We start from the raw sequence: 21,230 nt of genomic DNA on the forward strand, positions 1-21,230 counted from the left end.
CTAATATATATATATATATATATATTTATGATTTTTACCTAATACTGAAAAGTAAAAATAAAAAAATATTTTACTTAGAAAAAAGTTTTTGTAAAAAACAGTTTTCGAGAAATATATCTCGAAACGATTGGATTGAAAATCCTACTTTGGAAAGTGGACCCACCTAACAGAATTTTATATATACACGAGTATATAATTATATATATATACATATATATATCAGCATAATCGCACAGTGATAGAGAGAGACACCAAACTGAAACAATCCCCCAACTCTCAAATGCCAAAACCACAATAGACGCTGCTTTCGTTTCCAAATCAATCCATCCCTGGAAATAGGGCAAACCACAGAAAAGAAAAATAATGGGAATCTTTTCCTTCTTCAACAACTATCATCATCCAATCCCACCAGAGATTCAAATTCCATGGCCAATTCCTCTGTTTGGCTACAATCTCCATTTCCGCACAATGCACCAGTCTTCACCATCTCTCCAAGATTAGGGTTTCCAAAACCTCTCTCTCATCCTTCTATATATCATCTCCTTCATTTTCATCTTCTGCATCATCATCGTCGTCGTATCCAAAGATGGGACTTCTTGTATGGTATTTGGGTAAGCTCGAGTCTCGTCCTCTGCTCACTAAAAGCGTCACTGCCTCATTTATTTTCGCCGCTGCTGACTTGACCTCCCAGGTAAACCCTAGATTAATTTCACCCTTTTCTTTTTCCCTCCCTTTTATATATTTTAAAATGTTATACATATACACACACATTCTGCTTGTCACATTGATAATTTGGTTAACAAGTGACCTATTGTAGAATGGATGTGGAATAGATTTGATCATGATGCTAGTCTGGTCAGTGATATTAATTTTAGCAGAAAAAATGATGTTAATTTTTGTTGGGTATGCAAAATTATTAATGCCATTGACGGTTTTATAAGCATGAGTTGCAAAAGGCTGGACCAGAATTTAATTGAAGGAATGTGCCAAGTGGGAAAAGTACAGATTAGTGATCCATTGATGTTTTGAGTTATTTCTCAACCTGTTGTGTTAGTTTGTATTTTGGGAGTGACTTACTAACCCAATTTATTGGTAAAGACTTCCTAACAGTGGGAAAAAGAAAATGTAACAATTGGAGAAAGAATAACATAATACTGGTGATCACTTACTTAGCTTCTAATGTACCTATGATGCCCATGAGGGGGCTTACTTAGCTTCTAATGTACCTATGATGCCCATGAGGGGGCGAACTATCGTCAAGTTCAACTTCACCCGTTTTCAACAAACTCAAGTTTCAAGAGGGTGGGTAAATCAATGTCCACCCTTTTTATCACTGAAAAAATGAACCAATCTATGATGCACAATAGTTTTGCTCCTGCACCTGGGGGCTGTAAATCAATGTCCTACCCATCATGGCGCATTACCTGCATATGTTTAGACTTGAACTTGTATGTGTCTAATAACACATTTATATACATATCAAGTATCACTTTTGGTTGAGGAGCATATTGGAGGTTCTTGACTCTACAATCTAGGAATTTTGTTTCTACTGTTTTAGCCTGTGCTTTCACTTTAAACTTACGTATCCTGGGTATCTACTATGAATAAGGAATTATGGTTCGAAGGAAGTTATGTACGATATTTATTATTTGTTCTACATGTCATAATGGCGGCACAACCTTAAAGCTGTCACTGTGGTTATTAAATCCGCCTTGAAGCTGCAAAAAATCTGACTTGTTCAGTTTGATCCTTACATCGAATGGAGGAAAATTATGAATAGAAGGATTAGTCAGTCCTTGATACAAATTTGTATTCTTAGAAATATGGCTGTCTAACACACATACACACATGCCGTTCAAAAAAAAAAAAAAAAAACCACACACACACATTCTATTTGGAAAATATATGGACCTAAAATTTGGGATAGGTAAGGGCTACTGCCAGTCGCTGGAGCTGTTTGATTGATTTTTGTATGCCTCATGGCTGATCTAAAAAGATTAATCTCTCAATTCTACTTGAAAGATTTAAGTAACAAATTATTCTTTCTAAAGTGGCTTCCTTTAGAAACTCGGCATATGACTCTCTGAACTTCTTTTTATGCAGTTAATGGGTTTAATGAACAGGTAAATTCTGTTAATTATATATTCTTGTTGACTGATCATAATATAACTCTTTGTCAGACGATTACAATGCCATCTTTTGGTTCCTTTGACTTTCTAAGGACATTGCGTATGGCTGGATACAGGATGCTTATTTTAGGGCCAGCACAGCATGTGGTATAATTTCATGGGAAGAGTCCGACCAAAGCGTGATGTAGTCACTACCTTGAGGACACTTATTGTGGGGCAGCTTACTTATGGACCTACTGTCAATGCTATTTCCTTCTTCAATGCGGCTCTACAAGGTAACCACATTTATTTTTTTTATATACATTTTTGCTGCTACTTAAAAGAGCTGTATTTTTTTTTATTATTTATAAAATACCGTTATAGAATATATTTAACGATATAAGCTCTGTTACATGGACTCTCCTATTTTCTTCTTGTACATTTGTAGACATGACATGGGTATGGGTACAGGATATGTACACACAAATCTAAATTAGACACCCTAATTCTTCACATGGGTGATTGAAAAAGGAAAAGAACAAAAATCAAATTTAATAGCAGAGATAAGTTTTCTATCTATTAGAAAGAGGGGGAGTGGGACCATTTTTCTTTCCCCCATAAGCTAGAGGGGCACCATTTTCTTTCACCATATCTCATTTTATTTGAGTAATAATTGAGTATGTTCTTATAAATCACCAATATTATATATATAAATATTTGATAGGCAAGCTGAGGTTTCATTAGATAAACATATCCAATATAGGATTACAAGGGCGTCCAACTGGATTTATAAAAAAAAAAAAACACCACAACCACCAATCCAAAATGGGAAGATCTAAAGGCCTAAAGTGCAGCAAACTGAACAATAGGTATGTGTAGACCTCTTGATCTTGGGTCACATCTATCGATCACCAGAAACAGATCCATCTGCAACCACCATCAATGGCTAGACACATAGAACCTCTTTTTGAGGTCTAAAAGCAGCAACAGTAAGAAAATTATGCACGTCCCACTCGATCAATGCACATTTTGTGGCTTCTCAAGAACTAAGCTTGAAGTAAGTTGTTGCTTATGAATGTATAAATGAAGCCCTACTGGGGTGTGGGATTGAGATGCTTGTCGACCTACCTGGATCAGGAGCAGTAGATTTGAAGTTACCCAGTGTTGTCCCTGTTAAACTAGGGTGCTGGAAAGGGCATACCACGTAGGGAACTCAACTTTTGACATTTTTTTTGTATAAAGTGACTGTTCTTAGGAATCAGGGGCAGTAGCGTCAAGATGGATAATCTAAGGAGGAGGCCTTAGGGCATAATCTCATTTGGGGACTTGAACTTCAATGGTGCAAATGGGGAGATCTGTTAAAGTTGTCAACATCTCTCCGAACAGTGCCTCCTCAAAAGACTTTGCCTTCAATATACGTATATTGATTAAAAATGACCAAAATGTGAGACAGGAAAGGTACAAAATATCTTTAGTCTTGAACAGGTGGACCTCTAAGAACCTCTTGGTTGTACTGTGATTGTTTGATGATATTTATCATGCTGAATATAAGTACTTATAATATAAGCAATTGTTAATTACTCATTACCCTGAGGTAGGTGGAGCCTGTAGTCATGCACATCACTCCCCACTCGTCTATTAGCCCAACATGAGGATCAATGGAAGTTTTTTGCTTTTCGAAGTGTGGGAATACCTCAGTCCTTTGAAGGTTGATGTAAGGATGGAACAAGAACTCTTAGGTTTTTTGATACTAGAGGAATTTTGTTTGTAGCACCATGAAGCCATTGGGTGACTTTCCTTGACAATCAGAGCTTTTTGTAGAACTTAGCATAATTCAAGAAATGCTTGAAAAGAAAGGTTGCAGAAAATAACAGAGAAGAGCAAGCCCGAGGAGACCAAGCTCCTTAGACAGAAACCCAACAAGCGAGGAAAGTTTTCCAGCTTGAAAGGGAAAATCTTTATCCAAATTGGCAGCCTCCTCAATATGAGTTTGGTTGTTCTCCAAAGTCACTGCTTTATCCAAGGGACTCTGCTTGCATCTTTAAGAAAGTCACGGGCCTAAAATAAACCTCATTTCTTGAATTATGCTAATCCCACCAGTGATAGAGATAGACACCGACACCAACCTGAAACCATCTCCAACTCTCAAATGCCAAAACCACAATAGATGCTGTTTCCGTTTCCAAGTCAATCCATTCCTGGAAATAGGGCAAACCACAGAAAAGAAAAATAATGGGAATCTTTTTTCACATGAGAAACGTAACCAAACGCTCCTTCCTTCTTCAACAACTATCATCATCCAATCCCAGCAGAGATTCAAATCCCATCGCCAATTCCCCTGTTTGGCTACAATCTCCATTTCCTGCACAATGCACCAGCCTTCACCATCTCTCTAAGATTAGGGTTTCCAAAACCTCTCCCTCATTCTATATATCATTATCTCCTTCATATTCATCTTCATCATCATAGTTGTCGTATTCAAAGATGGGACTTCTTGTATGGTATTTGGGCAAGCTCGAGCCTCGTCCTCTTCTCACTAAAAGCAGTACTGCCTCGTTTATTTTTGCTGCTGCTGACTTTACCTCCCAGGTAAACCCTAGATTAATTTCACCCCTTTCTTTTTCCCTCCCTTTTATATATTTTAAAATTTTATACACACACAAACAAAAGTGATATTCTTAAAATTTAACCAGATATGGGAGTGAAATTTTATTTAAGAATATATGCCGCAATATGATCGTTGTGCGACAGAGAGCTGAACCAAATATAGACTTAACATTTAATATTATTATTTAGACAAAAGTGATATTCTGAAAATTTGAACGTGTCTTCTAACATTTGAGAGTCCAAACATTTTCTTAGTACACTAGGCAATGACACATCTTTAAAATAATATATTGCATTTATAATTACTATTATTCATATGTCACATGTAATTAAAACTTTTTTACGTTTTTTTACCGTCCAGACTCCAGAATATACTAAACTTCACATAAAGTGAGTACACTTTAGATGTGCCTATTTTCTTCCTTCTTTTATATTTTAGATTTGTCATGTATTTTCCTTAAATTAACAATCCTCAATTTATCAAGCATATGTTTATAATTTTGGAATCTTTCATTAATAATAATTTAAAAAAAAGCAACTCCCACATAAATATTCTTGGTCAAACTTCCTAATTACTACTTAGATATCTGAAAAATAAAAGGGTATGATAATAAATGATGGCTGGATTTTTTTAGTTTTGATGAATTTTATCCAACAAAACCATCACTTGTGATGGTTGAAGTTGTTCGTATTAGACGGCACACGATGCATGCACTTTCAGGCATGTGTAAACTATGAGCCATCAAACACGTGTGAATTGTGAGCTGTTGAGGTCCTACACCGAAATCCAACACCAATGCTGAAAGTGGTGCATTCAATATGTATCTTTTTCCGCTCTTCGAGACTGTATTTATCTATTTGTTGTTAAAACGCTAGGACAACTAAAAAATACTGCTAGGAATTTAGAATAATTAACAACATTAAATTTTTTTTAGTTGATTCTTTTTTGCACCGGATCCCAACACCAGTGCTGAAAGTAGTGCATTCAGTTGAATATTTTTATTTATTTATTTAGTAATAATTATACTTACCTCTCTTTTAATTTCAAATATACTTACCTCTCATCTGGCTCAAATACGAGTAACACGAGGACCTCTCGTCATAACACATTTGGATCTTGCTCAATATTTATTTAAATACTTAAAAAGCTTGAATTTTTTTTATTTTTTTATTTTATAAAGAAACAAATATTTAATATTAAAAATAAAGTTATAATATATATATATTTTGTCCTGGGCCCTGGTAATGGTTAGAGAATTAGTAATTAGTGGGGGATAGGGGAGGGGATTCAAACCTGGGAATGTAGGGTGGGGGGCACTAAGGCCTGACCCTTTTAGCACTCCAACATCATCACACCCTAAGTTACAATAGATATAATAGTCATTTAATACATTTGGGTCAGTGTATATGTGTGTGTGTGTGTATATATATATGTGTATATTAATCTTTTGTGAATTTAATTTTGTGTACATTGTAGGACTCTGCACGTTTATGCAGTTTTCCCACACATTCGCTCCTTTGTAACTACATATCTCTCTCTTACGCTTTCACTCTCTCTCCCTCTAAAGAGAAGATATCTATAGGGCTTCAAACGTTCCCTGCCATTCACTCTCAAGCCTACCGTCGTCGAATGCTCATTCTGTCCGTATACACACTGACACACGCGCGCTCACATCTATGTGTATGTTTGTATCTGTAAGAGAAGAACTTTACGGTTTTGCTTGGGGTGTGTTCGTTCTTGGTTTGCTTTGTTATGGTTTTAATCTCTCATTGCTCTATCTTTTATGATTTAGCTGTAATTGGGCTTCTCATTAGCTGTTGTGATACTCATTTTGATTAAAATGTACCTAGACGAGTGATTGATTTTGTGTCTGAATGTTAAGTGTTTATTATTTTGCTAATTTCTCAGTGTGCTTTTTGGGGAATTTGTGTTTGTTACTCATGTGTGCTCTATGATTCTTTTAGCATTCTGGGTCTGAACAATGAATTGACTGATGTTTAATGAGGCTACTTGAGGAGGATTTTTTGGGAATTTTTATATTATGCTTGGGTTGTAACCGTTGATGGTCAAATAGTTTTAGGAATTAACATACTAATAAAATATAATAAACCACAATAAATAAGGATTTTTATTAAAATATCCCAACAGGATTAATGTGGCTTAATGGTATGGTCCAATTAAGACATCTGGCTTTTGCCAATTTTTGGGATGCATGGCCTGTTGTGCAACTGCTTGCTGAATGGAGTGAGGGATTTAATTTCCAAATTTTTATAAGTTTGATAATGCTAGACTCGATTAGCGGCTTAGAATAAAATGTGCTAAAAGTTGAGGTTGTTAGCCTTTGGAGATGGAGATATGGAAGCCTGAATTTCAATTGGTGAGCAACTAGAAAGAGTTTTATATAAATAATCCACTCTTTATGTCAGTGTTTACTTCTTGAACATCCGTGGTACCCTTCAACTTAAAGATCTTTCTTTGTGTCATTTATTTCCTCTCACATGTAAGCCATTGCATAGAAGACCTATAGATGCACCAGTAAGAAGAGGAAGACTACATTTTTTCTTTGTGTCATTTTATTCCTCTCATCTGTAAGCCATTGCATAGAGGGTAGGAGGCAGAGCGGGTGCCCAAAATTAACATGGAATGAAATCATTTCAAAAAGTTAAATATTAGAGGAGAGATGGCTTATAATAGAAAAGAATGGAAAAAGAGAATTCATGTCGCTGACCCCATTTATATGGGATTAAGGCAAGGATGATACTACTCTGTAAGCCATTACATCTGCGCACTGCTTGCAGATGTCCTAACATTTAGCATTGCACGCTTGTAATTCTTGAAAAAATGGCTTCATAATGCAGTTAAAAAAAAAAAAAACTCAGCTCTCTTACTAAAACTTGTAGTTGATGTCTCGAAGAACGTGGATCATTTTGCTATGTAGAATGGGAATAGGTCATGACATGCCACATACCCTAGCAGCAAATATGGTATTACAGGGTCACAAGGACAGCCTTGTACAGTGGCATAGAATGTGATGGTATATTTTTATGCTAAGAATGGTTTTCTATTGACTCATAAATAAGAAAAAGTTAATATTATTAAAAAGAATAAGTTGTCCATTTATTTTTGTAAACTCATATTAGAGTTGTCAAGTCAATAGAACTTAGGTTAGCAAATTTCCTTGATCAAATTAGTGTCTGTTCGGTTCTTCCGTTCGGTCAATACAATCTCACCAATCCCCCTACCGGTCACATTGTCTTTAGTAATAGCTACTCTTGCTGAGGCTAAAGTCTTCACCTATGAATGATGTCTATGTTAGCGAGCTTGACTTTTGATTTAATTTCTACTTTAGTTAGAAAATTCACAAGTTAGTGTTACGGTGGTTACCTCTTGCTCATGGTCGAAGATTTAGGGGCAAATGCGTAATCTTGTACACCAAGGGCGTGTTCATGAATATGCTAGGTTCAGAGACAACTTGTTGCAAGGTTTATGTTTTCTTCCAACATTATAATGCAAGGATTTTGTGTTACTTGAAGATACTTTTGGAAGTTTAGAAGTATGAACTGGCAACATTTTCTGTAAAGTATTAGCTACTTTGTAAATTCTTGCACTCTAGCGCAGGCACAGTAACATTTATACTTCTTTATTTTTCTAATTAATAACAATATCTAATAAACATATCAGGATCTCTCTCTCTAGCTGCCTGTGACTTTCACATTTGCTTGAATGTAGTGGCGTTTTGGGAAGCTCTGAGAGCACTTCTCCTAATTTGATGGCTGTCTTTCTCATAATTGATGCCTGATGCTACCATGAGCTGAGGACATGACTGCTAACTGATCTGCATCCTGATTTAGTGGGATAGTTTGCACTATAATTAAAGATATTACAGTATCCATATGCTGGCAAAATAGAGAGAGAATCCTAATAGTAGCGCTGCCTCTTGATGGGTGCAATTAAGATCAAGTCAGCCCGGACCTGCTATGGTTTGTTCATACCCAATAACAATGAATGCTCTAGTAAAGACTATTGTGGTTCAAGTTGAAGGCATCTTGATGATGAGGGAGAAGTGATAAAGGTTTTGGGTAGTAGCAGTGAAAGTGGCATGCCCACAATTTTTATCTGCAGACCTTCCATTTCATTAACTTGAAGGAGGATGGTGAGGCCAACAGAATCAGAGTGGGGTGAGGCCGAGAACCAACTCTGGATGTGGACATGGTGGATAGTAGTTCATCCTCATTGACTGCATTCCTTCTTCAAACAACTCTCTTATATCCCCAGCCTCAATCTTTAGAGCTTTAGGTATGAAATCGAGTATCTTTATAGCATGTTGTTTCAACTCAGACGCATAAACTTCCTGGGTATCTCTGCATGAAAAATTTAGTAGGCGTCAAAACTACTAAATAAATATTAGTTTAGAAGCTTGCGAAAACCAGTGACCCCTAGCCCTAGGAGTTCACCTAGTGTTCAGGAGCTTGCGAAAGAACCCGTGCTTGCCATACCAAACCACTATGTTCAACTGGATCAAGAATCTTCAATTCTCTTGGATGAACTTCCTGGCCCACAATTCCTTTAATCAATATGGAACATTTGGTTATGGAAGAAGCCAAAGATTATCAACTAGAGAAGTTGCACTCAACGTGCAAAGAGTGGAGCATTTTTCAGGTTTAATTTCATCCCCCCTTCACAAAATTTTAGTCGTCATATTCTTTCCAATCCTAGATGTGCTTTGAAAGTTGATCTTGGAAAGCATAGAATTCAGTCCACAGTTCATTGTTTTCTGTAATGTTGCCTTTGGGAGTAATGAATCGACGTTTTAGATTGAGAATTGAAGGAAATTTAATTCAGACTTGTCCTAAATTTCCTCAAATTCCAAATTCAAGGTGTGGATTCGGTCCAAAACATAGCATAACTTTAAATGGCAAATTAGCTAGTTGGATATTTCAAAGACATTGTTGCAGGCAAAAAGATAAGAAAGAAAGAAACTAAAAGAAATACAAGTTATAGATTTGGCCAAATTAAAACCATACAATAATTAAGCTTTGTTTTCCAATTTGTTTGTTTGTATTTATATATATGTAGATATATGTTTACAAATTAAAAAGAAAATAATGCACAAAAACTAACAGTAGTGATTATATATGTTTATAGCTGGTGAACCAGGGAGTGGAATCTTCATTAGTGGAGAAACTGAAATATGAGATTGAAGAACTCTACAAGCTCCCTATGGAAGAGAAAATGAAACATAAGATGAGGCCTGGTGATGTTGAAAGGTATGGACAAACCATTCTCTTCTCCGAAGATCAAAAGGTTGACTGGGCTGATAGATTTTATATGATAACTAACCCCCAACCATAGAAGAAAGCCACCCCTCTTGCCAGAGATCCATTCATCACTTAGGTGCTCTCTCTCTCTCACTCTCTCACACACACATAATATATTTGTATTTATGCATTACTATATGTAAGTATGCATGCATACATATATGTGTATATTTTATGTATTTATGTGTGTAAATACTTACATGTATGTATATTTCATCTATATCACTGCAGGAATACCTTGGAATCATACTTTTCTGAGTTGCAAAAACTTTCCAAAACACTTCTTGGGTTGATGGCAAAGGCTATACAGATTGATGAGGAAGAGGTAGAAGAGATGTTTGAATATGGGATGCAATCAGTGAGGATGACTTACTATCCACCATGTCCAAAACCAGAGCTGGTTGTTGGCTTTACACCGCACTCGGATGCTTCTGGCAACACCATCCTTCTCCAAGTCAATGGAGTGGAAGGCCTCCAAGTTAGAAAAGATGGATTTTGGATCCCTACAAACTTCCTTCCTAGTGCCTTTATGGTGAAGGTAGGAGACTTTCTAGAGGTTTGTATACCTACATGGTTGGATCCTTCCCCATTCTCTTTATCACTAACTAAATCTAATAAATTTTCAATACCTTTTTTCTGGTTTGGATGTCAATTTAAAATATACAGGTACCTTTTATAATGTTGCTCTTTTGTGACCTAGAGGTCACAGATTCAAAACAGAAATGGCCTTCCACAAGTACGTAAGACAACTTACAGCTGACTCTTCCTAAATCTTGCAATGATAGGAGTCTTGTACACTGGACTAGTACTGTATTTTTTACCTAGCTACTACTGCCTGACATAAGTTTTGCAGGATCACAATTTCCTTTTCCTAAAATTAGCTTATGCAGCATCACTCATTTCAACATTCTGGGCTCCTTTACTAATTGCTGGTATATTAAGTACAGATGCTTAATTTGTGAAGTTCTGTAATAAATTTTAAATTTTTTTTACACTCACCTACCTTGGTCTAAATAGCTAAGACTCGTTTAATACTTATAATAATAATAAAAGGTGAATTCTTTAGTTTGATTTGAATTTTCCTTTTCCTTTTCCCACTGTTTGAGTTGTTAAATTCTACTATTCATCGTCCCACAGACACATCATAATATGGCCATGGTGTGAGTTCCATCATTTAACTTGTTAACACCAAACACTTAAATTCCAAATATCTTTAGGAAACAACACTAATGATCTTCATATATGGTCGGCCTGTTTGTTGCTTACCTTCAAAACACACAAGTCTTGCTCTTTTTATATACAGGGACCTACGTTGAATAAGACCATACCACCCTAAGTCTACTTTTCGTAATTTTATCTTGTTTTACCTAACGTTCCCCTCGCATGTTATTTATCTTATCTTTTCTAGTAATTTTTATCATCTCGCAAAGCATCCTTATCTCCACCACATGGATGAAGCTGTATTTGTGTCTTTCTTAACATTGTATTTTGGTCAGCCTCTTTGTTGCTTGCCTTCTCAATTTCTTTCTGTTTATTGTGTTCATGTACAGATCTTTAGCAATGGTGTCTATCGCAACATTGAGCACAGGGTGACAGTAAATCCATTGAAAGGGAGGATCTCTATTGCTATGTTTTTCAATCCCAACTTCCAAGCAAAGGTCGGACCTACAGTTCGTACTATAACCCCAGAAAACCCACCATTGTTCAAAAGGGTGGAGATGGAGAAGTGTGTCAAAGATTTCTACTCCCATAAGCTCAATGGAAAGTCATTCTTAGGGCGAATGCAAATTGAAATTGATGGTGATCATGAACTTGGTCAACAAATAAAATGGTGTAATATATTGAGGTTTGAAGTTAAATTTTATAAAATTGTGTCTTGTTTAATGTTGTTATAAATAAAATGGTGTGATCGATTTATATTATGGTTTGAAGTTAAATCTTGTAAATGGTAGTATGGTACCTCCTGTATGTAATGTTATACTAGTCTCTGTCCTCCTACATTGATGAATTTTATGGTGGGATAATTCAATTCTGTTTTGCCAACCCTTGATACAATCTAAACTTGTTACACTTTAGGGTTGCATAATAATGGAATGATACTGGTTTTTATGTATATATGGTACTGCTAAGACCTTATATATCCGAAGGCTTGAACATTAATTTGGTAATCAGGTGCGAAAGGAACCAGCAAATTGCAGTAGAAACTGAAAGTGTACATGATCCAAAACACAAGAGAGCTTTATGGAGGTACTAATTTGATCCCAACTTCAAAGTGGTTAATACCTCATTTCCTGCAACATCCACGTATCATTGGTTAATACCTCATTCCAGCCACTAATACCTACAAGCTTGAGTTATTATTATCCATGGGCACTAATAAGGGCCTTGAATTGAAGTGTGAGAGATACGAGGCAGCTACCTTCCATGGGATTAATACCTCATTCCTGCAACATCCACGTATCATTGGCAGTAGAATTTTTCATATGTACACATATGAAATCACATGGGCTACAAACTACATGCACACCACAATGAATCAAGAAACTGTGAACGAGTCTTGGTGAGTGGTAAGAGATTATTATTTATACAATAACCCTGTATTACTATTGCTAAAACAAAAGGCCAACACAGAACTTACAAAGGCCAAAAGAAAAGACCAAAAAAAGCAGTTGAGGGACATATCAATAGACATTGCAAAGAATTCAAATTCAAGAAAGTTTTATCCATTTGCAGTGTATCAATGCATCAATTGCAACCTAGCATTTCATCAAGCCTCAAACAAGAAAGTTTCAAACCAGAGGAGAAGAAACAGTGTCATGATTTATTAACTTGAAATAAAACTAGTTACAGGTGAATTTTTATACAATTCACAAACAAGGCACATGGCCACTCAACAACTAGGAACTAAGCAAGAGTCAAAACTCCTAGCAAAAGTCAAAATACACCGTGCCAAAGTAACACCAAAAAACAATTACAGTGGCAATCTCTCTGTACATAAGAGGCAAGCTTTAGCCTTGTGCCATTTCAGGCAAGCTTTAGCCCTGTTTCTCAGAGTTTTCTGCAGCAGTAAACATATACATTTCTATTTGCAAAATTTTCTTTTACAGTTGTAAAGAATGAACTGATTCCAAATTGTTGAAAAAAATGAATGGCGTTGGAAGCTATTCTGGTTTGAAACTTATCCCAAGATCTCTCCCTCTTCTACATCAATCGCCTCCTCGTCCATGTAGAAGTCATCCTCCTTCAGAAACAAACCCAATAACTCCAACGGTTTATTTGATACAAATACTCTAAGGTTCTCAAAGTATTGGACAATTTGCAGATTGTCCTCGAACTCTACAGTCTTCTCCAACTGAAACGAGGAAAGGGGAAGACAAGTTAATTTCTTTTTAAGCAACAGATTCAAAGGTGTACATCAGGAAAGAAAAAAAAAAAATTTTGAACAAAAAATAGACAAACATAAACCTTCTGCAGACGAAGTCGGGCAGCATCTCTTTCTCTCTTCCGCATCATTTGTCGTGCTTCTGCTATCTTTTGTGAAAAAGATTCATCGGCTCTGATTTGGGGTTCAACTCTGCCCTTATCTGTAAACAAGAAATTTAAGAGTTCAAATATGATTTTGAATTGACATTTTGTTTCAATTAGAAGGAAGAGAAAAATGTCTCATTTCCCCTTGTAAAGTCACTTCATGCAATATGGAACCTATGCTCCTGTCAGCATTCCACACCTGAGAAACTTAATGCAAACTAAAAAATGACCATAGGGGAGCCAATATCCTATCCTTTTTTTTCTCAATTTCAGCCAAATACTTATTTATCTAAAACACAAATTAATAAAACTTGAGTTCATTTATGGAATAGTAAAGATTACCTTTATCATGCAGCCTTGCAACTCTTTCCTTTTCCTCCCTTTTAGCCTGGTCAGCTTTACCAGCCTGAAGAAGAATTAGACAACAAGCTTAATGAGCAAAACCACAACAGCAAAACCTCAACCTTGCAGTTGAAAACTAATCAATGAAAAATACTTACTTTGATAGCCCTTGCATCGAGACAACTCCTGATAATTCTTTCCAACTCGCACAATGTGTTATCATCCAATGCTTCAATATTTAATTTGATTTTTTCTGCTTTCAGGTAGGTGAAACCATCATTTTGAAGGAAACCCAGCAATTGGTGCGCCTTCTTTCCAGTTGATACTTCCACAAATGAATTTTTCCTAACATTTTTCTTTTTTGTCTTGTCACAGTTCAGATTTCCAGAACGAATCCCAGACACCATTTTGTCACCAATAATGCATGAATCACCTACTGCACAATTAGCACCCCAAACAAGACTAATTACATTAAAAAGATCACTTTTTCTTTTTTAATTCAATGACAAGAATGAAACTTAATACACATCAATTGAACCAAGATAATCAAGATAAAACTCATGTACTCCTCAAATTTCAGAATAGGAACCATATATACAGAGGCTTCCACAGAATTTGAACTCAGAATTTGAACATCAGTTGAACAACATCATCATCACAGCTTATTAAAATTTCGAAGTGCAAGGCATAAATGAATCAAAACACAGCCCCTTCAAATTTTAGAACACATAATATATCTTATGCAAGCAGTCACAATTGTTTCAAAAATTTTCCAAACATATCAAGCCATACATGTAAATATATATCGTGCCACAGTCCATCACAATTGTTTCAAAAATTCCGAACTCAATATTTCATCATCACAGCTTCATCAACACATACAGCAACATATATATATATATATCAAAACAGTCTCATCAAGATTTGAAATTAACACAATATATATATACCATCACAGATTCACAGCCCCAATGAAAATTCGAAATACATGCAAGCATAGTCACAATTTTTCCAAAAGAACTGAACACAAAGCAACATATAAAGACCTACATCACAATGAAATCCCAAATTTCCTCATGAAAATCCAAAATCCCCAAATCAACATGTATCAAAACCTCCTTCAATTTTTGATTTTCAAACATGAACTCATATATTTATATATATAGATATATAGGATGAGAAGAGGGAGAAGACTTACCCGAGGGAGAAGAGAGGAAAAAGAGGAGAATCCGAGAGAGAGACCGAGCTTCGGCCAGAGAATCTGCCGGAGAAGAAGACCGGAAGAGGAGAATCGGCGGCGAGACACGGTCTTTCTCCTTGGTCGAGAATCGTCTGATTGTGTGTGCGAGGGTTTATGTCTGATCGTCTGATTGTGTGTGCGAGGGTTTATGTCTGATCGTCTGATTGTGTGTGAGGGTTTATGCTGATCGTCAGATTGTGTGTGTGTCAAGAGGGCTTTATCAGATGATGATGGGGGCGCTATACGTATTGCTTAATTGATGAAGACTAGCAACCCTAGAATAACAACAACTTACATCCGGTGAGCTCAGTGCAAATGGGCCTCGGTCGTGGGATTTGTGTTTTGTTATTTGGGCTTAGGCCCGTGTACATTTGTCTATGTCAATAGAATCCTTAACTTTCAAAATAAAAAATACTAAATAAATAAATAAAGGGGATAATGCAGAAATGACCGCGTTACCCTCACTACAATAATGTTTTTTTTTTCTTATTGCATTTCAATTTTTAATGAGAGAGAGTTTGTCGATAAATCAAAATGTAGGTTTTTTTTTTCTTTCTAAAAGAAATACATAAAAAATATTTTTATTACTTTTGTTTTCTTTCTTTTCATTATCTTTTGGATTCGTATAGGTTAACAAAATTTATGACCCTAATTGTCATTTTGGATATATTAAAAATTGTATTTAGTTGCTTAAATTATGTATATATGCATCTATCCTAAATTTCCTAATAAACCTATGTCCTTTTAACATCCGTATATGTATTTCATTTATCTAAGAAAAATTTATGAGGTCATTTTTGTAGTCACTACTATTAGGCACAAATCGGTACTTCTTTTAATGGGCTTGGATAATTATGATTTACCAGAAGATGATGGCAAGTACTATACCTTAGTTATTTTGTTTGGATTCATCTGTCTTTTTTAAAATTATCCGTTAAATTTTGTATTTCTTCTCTTTGTTACTTAATTTCTTTTTTAAAAAAGTCAAAATTTCCTTTTTGAATCAAAGCCTAATTTTTTTCCATTCAAAGTTGTCTCATTTTTCTTTCATTTTTAATTTTTTTTAAACTATTTATCTTTCTTAAATTACACATTGGTTGATATATTATTTTGATATTTTGACTAATTTTTCTTCTTTGCCTCTTGATATGAAGAATCTATATTTATTGTCATGTTTATTGAATTTTTTTTACATTGTACCACCGGATTTTATTTTTGGCTCCTCCCCTATATATATACACACACACACACACATACATGTAAAAAGCACATGCGGTGCACGCGATCCAAAAGGAAGAACATGGTGACCAATTTGAGAGGAAAACCGATCCATAACACTTGGGTTACAAGCACCATAACGAGAAGTTGTTACAAATGTTATAAGGATGTGACAGACGAAGCTTGCATTCCTATGCCACTGTGCGGTGATTTTTTTTTTTTACTTCAACAATACCTTGGTGACGCCATGAATTTTACTTGACGCAATACCTCAATGGAAAGCCAAATTTCTCTTTCAGCAACACCTCAGCGGTAAGCAGAAATTCTTTCGGTGACACCTTGGAGGTGAGCATAATTTTTTCCTTTCAACAATACCTCGATGGAAAGCCAAATTTCTCTTTCAGCTACACCTCGGTGGCTAGCATAATTTTTTTCTTTCAATGGCACTTTGGTGATGAGTCAAAATTTTGTTACAACAACACCTTGGCGATGCACCAAAAATCTTTTTCTTTGCAACGACACTCTGGTGACGAAGTAAAATTGTTCTTTGAAGCTATAACTCTGGCGACAAACCAAAATTATTGTTTACAGCTACAATTTGGTGGCGGGACTAATTTCTTTCTTGCAGTTACACTTAGGCGACATGCCTAATTTATTTTACAGTTACACTTTGGTGGCCGACCAAGTTGACAGGGTGCAACGAGCACTTTTGATATCGCATGATGAGTGACAACATCTTGACAACAAGCCAATTTGAAAAATTGTGGCGAGCCTGTGACGGCCCTGGTTTTTAGGCCAGTGCGTCCTGTGATGAACCGAATGTAGATCCGATAACGAATCCAGAATACAGAAGCAAAAGTAAAACACAAGTCTCTAGAGATACAATACGTCTCTAAGAAACCAAAGTGATCTTCCAAGAGGCCACGAAACTCAAAAAGAACTAACGCAGAAGAAAAAGATCAAAAATAAACCAAGTATGCCTCCAAAAGCAAAATAATCTTTTCACACGAAATGAAAGTCTAGAGAGATGAACGTCATCCCTAAGACACGAAACTGACTTCCCAAGGAGTCCTGAGACTCAAAGGAAGTAAGAAGGTTTCAAAAACCTACAAGAAATGGACCAAGGGTAAAATGGTCATTTTACCTAGGAATGGATGCTACCATGCACACCATTGGAAAGACAACGAAAAATTAATCAAGATGGACTCAAGAATCGCATGATTCAGAGTCCGGACGAAGGAGAAACGACAAGACGAAGAAAATGAGCACTTAAGGCTAAAAGGGTAAACTGGTAATTATCCATGAATATCTGGGTGCAACCGAGCACACCATTGGATAGACGATAAAAAATTAGTCAAGTTCAAAAAAAAGTTCACTCAATTTGGAGTCTGGATAACAAAGTTATAAGCAAATGAAGAAAAATGGTCAAAAGATACAACTCACGACCATCTAATCGATTAGATGCCAAAACAAAATGCTAGAAATCCCACGGAAGACCATATAATCGATTAGATGGCTCATCTATTTGATTAGATGAGGCCGACAGTAAGCAAAAAATTTTCTTACCAGAAAATTGAATTTGAAATGGGGTTTTTGTGTACGAGATTACGTTTTTTGAAAAAACACAAAGAAGAAACCCCCCCTAAAATTATGTTTTCTACATGACCATGTCAAGAGAAGTTTTTATTTTTCTAGTAAAATACCAAAAATACCCTTAAACTGGATTATGCAATAAAAATACAAAATGAGTCCATAGAAAGCTCAAATCACCAAGGATGAGGTTTTTCTTGAAAACAATCATGCACGTAAACGTAACTTACCTATTAAGATGTGCTATAATGGTTCATGGATTAAAAATACCGCCGATACAAAATTCGACCCCCCAACGGCCAAAAGGGCAAAAATACACATGAAATGGTAAATTTGAAAACCAAAATTGACAAATGATTTCCAATTACCGTTTGGCCCTTGGTCACACTTCAAATATAATTAATGAGACCCTATAAAAGAATAAAAATGGAATTCCCATACCCGATACAAACATAGTGAAGCAATAACTTGTCATTTTTCAATGTTTTCACAATATTCCATGAAGCTAAAAATTACATAGGATGCAAAATATATGTCATTGGCCTCCGGCCTCATCTCATACATGTCAAATACATTGTAAAAGGTGCACTCATGTACATATTATATTTATGGAATCAAGGATACAAGTTTTGACATATAAAGCTATAAGTGGCATTTTAAGCCAACATTTACAAGAATTAAAACCTTCAAGTCTACAATCATCCAAGCAATGATGAACATCACGAACCAAGTCTTCGTACCTGAACAAAACCCCCAGTAACTTCGGGGTGAGTAAACAAGTTTACTCATAGGGAATGAGCATGCATAGACTCGATTTCTTCACAGATTTTTACATTAACTTAAAACAATTCAAAAGGATCATGCCACCTAACGTCTATGTCAAGGTGAGATTCAAGGATCATCCTAAGCTGCTCATGCAATTGAAACGAATAACGGCATACAAGTATACATACTCAGGTATACAAAACGATGCTAAAACACGATATACAACGTATAAGCATACATTTCCAAGTATACTCAACCATATTAAGACAAGTCATGCAATGTCCAAGTATATTCACACAAGTATACATTTAAAGTGGAATCTTGTATATCAAGTACACAACACAAGTATACTAAGCTAATAGGATCACGCATAAGACAAGTATACATGGCACAAGTATACTAAATGCATTCTAAACTCATGGAGCAAGTATACAAGTTCAAGAATACTAAATAGGATTCAAATACCCAAAGTAAACATCAATTCTCAAGCTACAAGTAATCCATGATTAACAACTTCAAATTAAATGCGAAATCAAATAGTAAAAAGACTAGGACATTCGATCGCTAGACAAAGCAAGTATTTTCGAGTAATTATGACCTATAAGGTACCACCTAGTGCACACTTATGACTTAGAAGACTCTTGTCTCCGTACTAGAGCCAAACCCTAGCCATCAAATAAATTATGTCCTCACAAGCTTTCCAAAATTAATAAGTTCAAAACTTATACAAACTCAAATGCAAGTTACCACATTCCATGCACAAGTAAGGTTGAATCCACACAAACCATGTCCTAGAATTCAAGTTTAAATAGCATATGATATGTCATGTCCTCAATATGTAATTTATACATAAAGTAAGAATATCTTACAACAATTGAGCCACACTACTATCTTAAGCCGTAAGTACTAAATAAGCTGAACTAACTTTCAAGGTAAGCAATTGTAATATTCTAACAAGCTATATACCTACACAAGATATATATTTAAACAAGCTTTACAAGTCAATGATATTCTATATCATGCTAAGTCCAATTACCATTTTAAGGAGCCATAAGTACTAATTCTACATCAAGTTAGTAGCATGCTCACAAGGTAATTAAACATACTACATTTTAAGAGATTTTCAACCTAAGCATGGAAAGTCTCTAGATTTCAAATCGATTCCAAATAACCTCAAATTAATATATGTTAAACAACATAGCATACTCATTACATATATCAAATCAAAAGAGTAAAATGAGCAAGACTCCATCATGTAGATTTTAATTAATTTAAATTAATTAAATTTCTAATTTTTTAAAAGTTGTTCAAATGATCCCAAATAAATATATAACAAGGACTAAGTCATGGTCATGCCATATATCAAGTCAAATATAGAATACAAGCAAGGTACAATTTAGTAGAATTTAAATCAATTTAAATTCATTAAATCTCTAGATTTGAAAACTCATTTAAATCACCCTAAATTAATATACAACAAAGATCAAATCATGGCCATGTCATATATGAAGTCTAAAGTGAGTTATATGCAAGTTACAATAAATCATTTATTTCTCAAATTGATATTAAAATTGCATACAACTTGTATTTCACTACAAAAGTAATTAAAATTATTTAGAAAATAAACTATAACACCTCCTACCTCACAAGAGGATTGTTCCCCTTGAATCCAAGGCAAAGCAACACTAAATGGCAAACCCTTCAAGGGTCATGTAGAGGAGGATGAAGGGAACAAAAAGTATTCCTAAGGTTAAGCTTGGAAATCAATGGAAGGTTCTCAAAAATCAAAGTCAAGGCCTAAGCATCAAACTTCTCTAATAGTGGCTAGGGTTTGTGGTGAGGAAGAAAATGAAACAATGAAATGAAGTGTGAGTAGAGGAAATAGAAATCCTCCACTCACTATTTGATCTTACACCTTGGTCAATACACACAATTTTGGTCAATTGCACAAAAATCCTTCTTTTAAACCATAATCCCAAAGTGGCCCAAAAATAATTGTAAGACTTAATTTGGAGCATACACTTGTCACTCATCCAAGCCAATAGGTGGTCCAATCCTAGGCTAACAAATGGGTGAATCTCCACCTTCCATGTGTTAAGAGATTAAGCTTCTAAGTGGTTCCACCAAAATGTCAACAAGTAGTTCTATAGGAGTGTGACACTTGTTACACTTTCCAAAAATTACAAAAAGGTCATTTTCTAAAATATCTTCTAAATTAAATTGTAAAATGATCCCTAAGATGAAAAATAATTACTTTATGTAATTATACTAAAACCCCACAAGTTAAGAATATTACAAAAATGTTACGCATCCATTCCCTTTACAAGAAAAGTAAACACTTAGCATGCTTTTCTAAGAAAGTAAAAATACACATAGCGTGGAATTTAAATATCGTGAATGCATGCAAAATCGGAATCAAATCCGAATACGAAAAGTGAGGTTATGCCAACAAAATGACAAACGGGAAAAAGACGAAAAGTGATAGTGTCTGATGAGCACTGAAAAGGCGTATT

General features: G+C 35.3%; 2 protein-coding genes across 4 annotated transcripts in view; one reads left to right on the forward strand and one right to left on the reverse strand.

The window, feature by feature from the left end:
* Positions 1 to 15,404, reverse strand: part of LOC132278540 (transcription factor GTE9-like) — a 40,171-nt gene extending 24,767 nt beyond the window's left edge. Inside the window, exons 1-5 of one of the 3 annotated variants that reach the window (XM_059780355.1) lie at positions 15,103 to 15,404; positions 14,063 to 14,340; positions 13,905 to 13,968; positions 13,500 to 13,618; positions 12,822 to 13,386 (exon numbers count right to left, since the gene is read on the reverse strand). In XM_059780355.1, the coding sequence (XP_059636338.1) occupies positions 13,213 to 13,386; positions 13,500 to 13,618; positions 13,905 to 13,968; positions 14,063 to 14,311 (606 nt within the window). In that variant the 5' untranslated portion in view covers positions 14,312 to 14,340; positions 15,103 to 15,404 and the 3' untranslated portion in view covers positions 12,822 to 13,212. Of the gene's footprint in view, positions 1 to 12,821; positions 13,387 to 13,499; positions 13,619 to 13,904; positions 13,969 to 14,062; positions 14,341 to 15,102 lie in introns of those variants that run through there. The other 2 variants (XM_059780354.1, XM_059780352.1) reach the window with 2 other exon arrangements.
* On the forward strand, positions 560 to 12,032 carry LOC132279171 (oxoglutarate-dependent flavonoid 7-O-demethylase 1-like). Its single transcript, XM_059781105.1, has 5 exons — positions 560 to 691; positions 2,181 to 2,404; positions 9,862 to 9,983; positions 10,266 to 10,590; positions 11,585 to 12,032. Exons 2-5 carry the CDS (start codon positions 2,357 to 2,359, stop codon positions 11,927 to 11,929), a joined length of 840 nt encoding a protein of 279 aa, XP_059637088.1. The 5' UTR covers positions 560 to 691; positions 2,181 to 2,356; the 3' UTR covers positions 11,930 to 12,032.
* Positions 15,405 to 21,230: the final 5,826 nt, after the last annotated feature.

The sequence above is a fragment of the Cornus florida genome, unplaced genomic scaffold (assembly GCF_030987335.1).
Source record: "Cornus florida cultivar Cherokee Brave unplaced genomic scaffold, ASM3098733v1 CherokeeBrave_3.0.0_Hap2_Chr10, whole genome shotgun sequence".
Classification (NCBI taxonomy): domain Eukaryota; kingdom Viridiplantae; phylum Streptophyta; class Magnoliopsida; order Cornales; family Cornaceae; genus Cornus; species Cornus florida.